General features: G+C 52.2%; 1 protein-coding gene across 1 annotated transcript in view; it reads right to left on the bottom strand.

Moving 5' to 3' along the window:
- Positions 1 to 7,993, bottom strand: part of Ccdc6 (coiled-coil domain containing 6) — a 94,651-nt gene extending 86,658 nt beyond the window's left edge. The window contains exon 1 of the mRNA XM_021205144.2: positions 7,675 to 7,993. Coding sequence (XP_021060803.1) covers positions 7,675 to 7,956 — 282 coding nt within the window. The 5' untranslated portion in view covers positions 7,957 to 7,993. The remainder of the gene's footprint in view (positions 1 to 7,674) is intronic.
- Positions 7,994 to 8,984: the final 991 nt, after the last annotated feature.

The following is an 8,984-nucleotide window of genomic DNA, read 5'->3' as shown; positions in this document are numbered from 1 at the left end:
AACCACATGGTGGCTCATAACCATCCGTAATAAGATCTGATGCCCTTTCTGGAGTGTCTGAAGACAGCTACAGTGTACTTACATAAATAAAGTCTTTTTAAAAAAAAAAAAAAAAAGATTGACTCCTGTCTCTTTAAGGCTGTATTTATGACTCCCTGTCTTCTTGTGCCTTTCTGGGGAATTAAAAGATAACCAGGTAAAAGGCTTAATGTCCCACCATCAAACAAGGAAGCATCCTGACTTAACCACGGAGAACACACTCCACGCAGGAGGGTCATGGAAGACTGATACACCTGGACAGAAAGGTCCTTATGAGATCCACCAACCTGTACAAAATGAATGTACACTAATTAGACAAAGGAGTAAAAGGCTTCCCACACTGGATCTAGAGACACGAAGGGATCAATAGTCACACTGTGGAACCTGTGCCCTGATTTCTCAGTATTTAACCCTGAGGGAATTAAAGTGGTATTTGCTACCCACTGACCCTGGTGTAGGGGTAAACTTCACACTGCATTTGACAACCATAAAATATAAAGGTGTATGTGTGTGTGTGTGTGTGTGACACACAGCACAGCACAGCACACAATAATCTCTGGAGGACAAGAAGAGCCGACAAGCTTCCACTCTGAGAGCCTGGCCTTCGTCAGTGTTTTCTAAAGCCTCCTTTCCTGTCAGGATCGCACGGAACCTGTGAGCATTTACTCCACTGGCTCTGACAATAATTCAATATACCTAAAAGCAACCGGGCGCTGTGACTGAGGAGGAAACGCAATGCCTCCCCACCGAGGGGGGAAAAAAAAATCACGCCGGAAGGACAAGAAAGATGACTTACCCCTCCCCCACTGAGTCCTGCTGCATCTTCAACACAAGCATCGCTGGGTGTAAACCTGGTTACATCCAGGAAGGCGGGATTTCAAGGGGAGCCAAGCACGAAGAAAACGCGGCTACAGAAGGCACAGACGTCTGACTCCACTTGGAGTGTCACTGGTAATAGACAGCTCTGGACTGAAGCCTCCCAATCCTGTTCTCAGCATCCGTCCTCTATCTAAGACCCCCAAGTCCCCACGATCTCATCCCCTATGATGACCGCGGATGTTTCCCAGAGGCAGAGTAGGCGATTCTAATATAAAAGAAGCCATAGGAACCATCTGAAATGATCGGTCACCATCGGTACCGCCGAAGCGACCAAACATGAACCTGAGTACTTTGGACAGGCCTGCTTCTGTCCCAGGCCTTCCTCAGACTCAGCCTGAAGACACTTTGTCCCTTTGCAAATGAAAAGTAGCACCAACATCCGGGTCGGTGCTACAAGGTAGCCTGGCGGGCAGAGGCCAGAGCTTAGGGCACATGTGGCCTCTGAGTCCCCATAATATACAGTGTATCCACCATCTACCTATCCCATCAGGTAAACCAGGAAGAGGGGGTTTGCTGTGATGATAGGAGTGGCCTATGACCTTAAAGCGCAGGCAACAATACCTTCACCCCAGAAAACCAACATCAACAGAGTACCCCCTGAGCCAACTCACCAACCCTCACGTGCCTCCCGTAGCCAGACTCTGAGGAACATGGGCAAAGAAGGAAAACCCTGACCCCGTGGGGAGACCCACATCTCTTCCAGACAGGGGTGGTAGCAGACGGGTTCTGCGACTGCCCAGTTACAGCTCACAAAGCATCATGGCCAAGACACACTGGCTGGAGACAGCCCAGACTACTAGACTTCTTGTTGGAAAAGGGAGGGTGGAGGAGAGCAGAGCAGCCAGACGGGGGCTGGGGAACTCAGTCCAGGCCGGTGTGGGCTCAGAGATGCACACAGCCGGCAGATCAGGAGGAGAACATGGTTGAGAAGCAAGTTCAGTCAGTGACGCAGCCTGGGAAGCCAAAGGCAAGCCGACCTGGCTCGGAAGAGAACAAATGAAAAAGGTTAGGAAGTTCTGGTGTTTGCTCAAAACCGGTTTCTGAGGTCTTGAACAGCAGTCCCGTGAACCTGACACTCTGGGATTCTCTAAGTAGCGCCCCCCCATCCCCATCAAATGAGTAACAAGAGGATTACAGAGACTATGGTGACCTCCTTCAGTGTTGGGGTGTCTTGTAGGAGAAACCCAGAAGGCACTCACAGATAAATGGAACTGTCAATGCAGAGTACTCAAGGGCATTCTCTTTAAGAGCTGTGTGCACACAGATCTAATGCTGGGCTCCCATTTCCCTAAGAGATGTGTCAGAAGTACACGCTTCTTCAAGAACCTAAACCAAATTGATTTTTCTACACAGAGGGGAAACAGACACTCCACCTTTTTCCAGGGGCCATTTTAAAGTCTTAAAAATGGAAAACCGTATCTGAGGCTGGACAGTGCAGGATCCCAAACACACGCCCTGAGCTAAGTGCAGGTAAGGACACCACGGCTGATGAGCGTCAGCGCTTCTGAACATGCCACAGTCCGGCCACTGTTTTTGGCTACCACTTCACAACACTTTTGTTTTGAACTTGAGAGATGGCTCTGGGGTTAAGAGCACTGGCTGCTCTTCCAGAGGACTCTCTTCAGTACCCAGCACCCACATGGCAGCTCCTATCCATCTCTCAATGGGGCTCCAGCGCCCTCTTCTGGCCTCTGAGGGCACTGCACACACGTGGTGCACAAACATGCATACATACAGGCAAACACATATAAATAAATCTTTAAAAACAAAACACTTTTATGTCCACACTGACCTAAACTTCTATAAAGAAGGGATCTGTTATACAATCAGGAGACACACTTAAATCTTTTTTTTTTTTTTTTAAGATTTATTTATTTATTATATGTAAGTACACTATAGCTGTCTTCAGACACTCCAGAAGAGGGCATCAGATTTTGTTATGGATGGTTGTGAGCCACCATGTGGTTGCTGGGATTTGAACTCCGGACCTTCGGAAGAACAGTCGGGTGCTCTTGCCCACTGAGCCATCTCGCCAGCCCCCACACTTAAATCTTAATGACATATTCCAGGCCTTTATTTCCAAACTAAAGTTACCAAATGTCAAAGCCTATCTAGAAAACTCAGGAGCCTACGGGAGGCAGCTGTACACTGCTCACACATATCACCCCAGCAGCTGGCTGAGAACTCCTGGGACGACCCTTTGACTGTGCTCCCACACCTACACAGGGACCATCCACACCTGGACCACCCTCAGGCTCTGAGTCAGACAATCAGAGACCACACTCTTCCAGGGTTTGCCACACACTAACCTGGACTAACACATAAACACTATTTGAAGGGATGACTAAACATTTGGTTTGTTTATTTCCCACTCAAAAAAAAAAAAAAAAAAGATGCCATTTATAATCAGTAGCCTGCCTCTACTGCTGATTGAATGGGTAAAATCGGATAGTCACTCAAAACATCTCTGACCCTACTGAAGACTAGCTCCAACCCCTCCCCCATGTGATGGGCAGTCCATGAGAAGAGGCCTGTTACAAGTCACTCTCTCTCTCTCCCCACAGGCCATGGCTTCCTCTTACTATACAGATATAAAACAGACCAAAGGATCCACCCTTCTTAAATTGGGAATCGCAGTGGGAATGAGCTGGCTCTACCAGAGCAGACAGGAGAGCTCACTGGAGCCTTGTACATCACTGTGGGGAAAAAAAAAAAAAATTCTAACTGTGACGGACCAGTACAGGCCTGTGAGAAAGATCAGAATCCAGGAAGAGCAGGACCGCATTCTGTGAGGGAGAGCACCCCCCAAACGTCACTTATCCCTGGCAGTTTCTTACAAGAGTAAACACTCAATTACCACATAACCCAGCAACTCTAATCCTGGGTATTTACCAAAATGGGCCAAAATCTTCCGTCTAGACAAATGGATGTGAATGCTTAAGGCAGATTTATTCACAACCGCTGGAACTTGCAAACAACTAAGATGCCCTTCAGTGGATAAATGGTCACATCCAAGCCCTAAAAAGAAACAAGCCACAAAAATAAACAAATAAATAAATAAATAAATAAATGCTGTAGAGGGCCCCTGGATAAGGCACCTGTTGTATAAGCATGAAGAACCGGGGTCTCAAAACCCAAAGAAAAGCCATCGAAACCTCGATGGGCCTAGCAACCACTCGTAATCTCAGCCCTCAGAAGGTGGAGACAGAAACCCCTGGGCAAACTGGCCTGGCTGGCTAGACTGACCTCATCTGCAGGCTGCGGGGTCACGGGACAGAGACCCCGTCCGTCGCACCGTGTAAGGAAGAGAAAAATCAAAGAGCACAATCTCAGGCTTCCATAGACTCGTATGTGTGCCCGGTGTGAGCGTGTGCACGGGTGGGCACACATGCATACACACACAAAAAGAGCATGGGGGGGATCCTTCAGTTCATTCTACCTTGTGACAGAGCAAACCTTTCCACACCCACGGGACATCCAGACTACAGTGAGGGTGGGCTCAGCAATGTCCAGGTCTTATGGGAGAAAGAAAAAAGGACTGATATACTACGGAGGCAGAACTGTGCTGAGTGATGTCTTGACGCCTTTGTCCAAGACCATAGAATATACAACTCCAGGCTGGAGAGATGGCTCAGCGGTTAAGAACACTGGCTGCCCTTCCAGAGGTCCTGAGTTCAATTCCCAGCAACCACATGGTGGCTCACAACCATCTGAAATGGGATCCAATGTCCTCTTCTGGTGTGTCTCAAGAGAGTAACCATGTACTCACATATGTAAAATAAGTAAATCTTTATTTAAAAAAAAAGGGGGGGGGGAGTGGGACAGGCAACAGGCAGTGGTGGCACATGCCTTTAATCCCAGCACTTGGGAGGTAGAGGCAAGCGGATTTCTGAGTTTGAGGCCAGCCTGGTCTACAGAGTGAGTTCCAGGACAGCCAGGGCTACACAGAGAAACCCTGTCTCGAAAAACAAAAAAAAACAAAAAACAAAGAATATCCAACTCCAACAGTGAGCCCTAACGTAAACCACAGACTATGGGTACATGTGGGACTCTCAGTTCTTAACAACTGCCCCACTCTGGTGCTCTGGAGGCTGGTGGTGGAGGGGGTTGTGCCTACAGAGGGTATAGGAAGCAGGTGGCAGAAATTATGCCGGTCTTTACCGTAAACCTCAACCTACTGGGGAAAATAGTCTATTTTTCAAGTGGGTCTCCACTACCCCACCCCATCAAGGTACAGCTGAAAGTCAACAGGCCGTCCTTGTCCTATCTAAGTACAGCCTTCGTCAACTTTACTGTACATCCGTCACGAAAATGAGTGTCACAATTAGAAGAGCAAAAGCAAAGAAAGCAAGGAATGGCATGCCATTACTCCCCTTCGTATCAAATTAACTAAAACTCTGGAAACCTGCAGGGGCCGGGATGAACTCCCAACCTTTCCCTTGTCAGAGCCTTCCCAGTCCAGGTGTGGTCAGGAAGCGCAAGGCTGGACGCTGGCACGGACTCCCCCAGCTTAAGCCAATTCAGAGGTGGGACCCTGCCCCCAAATCTTCATCTCAGGTGAACAGCCTCCTCAATCTCTTTCCTGCCCCCTGACAATAGCCCTTAGACACCTGCCAAGAGGGAGGTACTCAGGTGGGCCGTGTGCTCTTTCATCTCCTTGAATACATTAGGGGCTTAAAGAAAGAAAAGAGAAAAGAAAAGAAAAGAAAAGAAAAGAAAAGAAAAGAAAAGAAAAGAAANAGAAAAGAAAAGAAAAGAAAAGAAAAGAAAAGAAAAGAAAAGAAAAGAAAAGAAAAGGAAAGAAAAGAAAAGAAAAGAAAAGAAAAGAAAAGAAAAAAGAAAAGCAAACTTTGAGGCCTGCCCCACACTTGCAAATGGTCAGCTTGAATGACTTAATTTTGCTGGCTAGGACCACAGAACAACTTCCTAGCACCAGGGCTCTGACTAGAAGTTAGCTGTCCCTGAGAGTGAGCCGGAAGAAGCACCTCATCCACTGTTAAGTTCTCAGGAGGCGTCTGGCCTTGCTTGCTGCGAAGGAACATGTTTGTCCCTGCAAGGCCAGTGTGTCTGTGTACAAGTCACAGACCTGCTTATGGGTCAGCAGGTCAAACAGATAACCTTTCAGTGTTTCCTGTCTCCACATAAAGAGCAGCCTGACCTGCTGCTCGGGCAAACAAGAGGCCAGGGAGGTGGCACCACCTCCTCTAAGTTCTGTTCCCTTCCCTGGTTCCAGCTCTGGAAGCGACCAACGCTGTCATTTATGACACATTTTAAATAGTGTTCCTGTGCATCAGATTTTAAATAAACAACCTCCAACTGTCCCTCTGTTCTTCAACAGCAACTCTGTCGAGTCCTTTCTTAGCCCAGAAAAGGCTTAAGTGGTCACCTCCACAAATGGCTTTCCTTTACTATCAAAGGCCAAATCCAGTAACTTGCAGCCTGGAGATGTACGCGCATAGGTCCAGTTCCACCGAACAGGACTGGTTAAGAGCAAGTAAGATGCTTTTCTACAAAACCAACTGCGATTTAGGTTGCAGATCACACTGCCTCTCTAGTGGAGGGGCCATCTACCAAAAACCAAGGCAGCCATACACACACACACACACACACACACACATCACTTTTTCTTGGCACAAGGGCAGCTTAAATGTGTCCCGTTCTCGTCTCCAGGATGTGATCCTTGACCCACCACCAAATCTTTTTCTCCACTGGAAGGGTTTCGTCTGATCAGCTGCGTGCCAGCGGCTCTGGCAATTTATCCTCCTTGATTTCTTGACATTTTCTTTCCGTGCTGCTGGCTGGGAAACTGTTTTGATCTGAATAGGGTTGTCTGTGGGGGATTTCTGCATGTTAATGATGTGGAGTTGGCAAGGATGGGAGGTGAGAGCACAACGCGTACTTTTTCTAGTTACGTTTCGCCTCATCACCGCTACGGGGGCCTTTCCACTCGGCTACACCAGGAGGCTGGTCTCAGACCAATCTTACCCTCTCTTCCAGGGGAGCCTCGAGGGGCCAGGTAGAAACAGAACAGATGGCCTGTGTTCCCGTCAAGTACCTAGACTCACAGGCAAGTACTCCTCAGACTCTCGAACCAATGAAGGAGACGCACGTACATCCTTGCTCAGCCCGGCAGTCCCAGCGGCCACCCTCCATCCTGGTTTCCAGCTCCAACCCTGTCCCAGCCAGCGCCAGACATTACACTCCCCACTACTCTGTACCCGCCCACCCTCCGGGCCCAAAAGGACGGGGATTCCGAACGGGGTGCTGGTGTAGCCTCAGTGCCCGCCCTTCCCTTTCCATCCTGGCCAGAAAACTCCACTTCCCGGATTCCGGGCCACTCTCTCCCTCCCCCAGCGCCGGCGATCCAGCAAAGCGCCGTCCTCCTGCCAACTGGGGGCCCAGCCCAGTGGCACACCCCGTCTCCCCAACTAACCCTTGGACAGACCCCAGCTTCGTCCACTCACGGGGACTCCGGAGAGGGTGTCCCTCTATTCAGAACCTTCAGGCACCCTAGGGTTGAGAAAGTCCCACCCCGCCCCCCCAGCCACGCCGCCAGCCTCCAGCCCTGCCTCGGAGGGACCTCCACCCCAGGCGACGAGGGGACGTGGGGAGTCTCCCTAGGCACCTCCAACACCTCAAGGGAGGGAGGGCGCTCGTGGCCCCAAGGCCAGCTCCCTGTGCCCGCAGGCCCGCAGCCCCGCACGGGGGGGGGGGCGCGCACTCGGGGGTCCCCCCGGGTCCGCGGGGTGCACTCACGATGGTCACGCTGGCTTTGCGCAGGTCGCGGTTCTCCTCCTGCAGCGCCTTGCACTTGAGTTTGTAGGTCTCCAGCTCGATCTTGAGCACCTTGTTCTCCTGCTGCAGCGAGGCCAGGCGGTTGGTGAGCTCCTCCAGGCGGAACGGCGAGATGACAATGCCCCCCGACTTCCCGCCGCCGCCCCCGCCGCTGCCGCCCGAGGTCGCCGAGCAGGACGACTGCATGGCTGCCGGGCCGCCGCCCGCCGCGTCCGTGTCGCTCTCGCTCGCGCTGTCCGCCATGGCGGGGCGAGTGGGCGCGGGGAGCCGGGGCGCCGAGGGCCGGGCGCGCGGCGAGTGGGCGCGCGGCGAGTGGGCGCGGGGCCGGGCGCGCGGCGGCGGCGGGGGAGCGGGGGAGCTCAGAGCGCGGCGCGGGCGGGCGGCAGGGCGCAGACGCGCGGCGGCGGCGGCGGAGAAAGAGAGGGCGCTTCCCGCGGCCGCGCGAGCTGCTCCGCCAGGGAACAGAGACCCCGCCCGGACTCGGGCAGTACTGCAGCGCCGGGGCTCTGGCGCGCTCCGCGGGGCCGTCCCCGCAAAGCCCCAGCCCCAGCGCTCGCCTAGCAGCTGCACACAGACGCTCGAGCCCGCGCCGCCTCCCCGCGCACGTGCTCCCGCCCCGAGGGTCCCCTGCGTCCCCGGGCCCCAGCCCCCCCAACACACACACAGCGCCGCGCCGCCTCTTCCGGAGAAAGGCGGACCCCACGCCGCGCCAGCCCCGCAGGTGCCGGGACACGTGGGAGGGGCAGCCGGGCTCCTTGGTCCACCCCACCCTCCCACCCCCGCTCAGCTGGAGCCTGGCACCTTCCATCGGCGCCGGCGCGCGTGGATCTCTCCCTGGGTGCCCCGTGCAGACCGCGCTTGGGACTGGGAACAGAAAGTTGCACTGCAGTGGGCCGAAAAAGAGAGTATCTGTGTGTCAGTCTGTGTGTCTGTGTATCTCTTTCTCTCCCTCTCTGTGTGTGTGTGTGTGTGTGTGTGTGTGTCTGTGTGTTGGCATGACAGCAGCCACAAGTTAGCCTGGCTTGCCACAAGGCCCCGGTGCGTCCAGTTGTTTGAATCAGGCGCAACCCACCTTTTTCTCTTTACCTCCTACAAAGGCTCTGCACGGGTCACGGGGATAGGATTAAGAAACCAAGATTTGTCTAGTCAAGAAACGGGAGCTTTTATTTTTTATTTTATTTTATTTTAAATCTCAGAAGGATTGAAACAAACTTCAAGTACCAATTTTCCAAAGTAACTGCAGGCACAATGCTAAACAAATAGCCACGATT

The sequence above is a fragment of the Mus pahari genome, chromosome 9 (assembly GCF_900095145.1).
Source record: "Mus pahari chromosome 9, PAHARI_EIJ_v1.1, whole genome shotgun sequence".
Taxonomy (NCBI): domain Eukaryota; kingdom Metazoa; phylum Chordata; class Mammalia; order Rodentia; family Muridae; genus Mus; species Mus pahari.
This window is presented reverse-complemented; position numbering and strand designations above follow the sequence as displayed.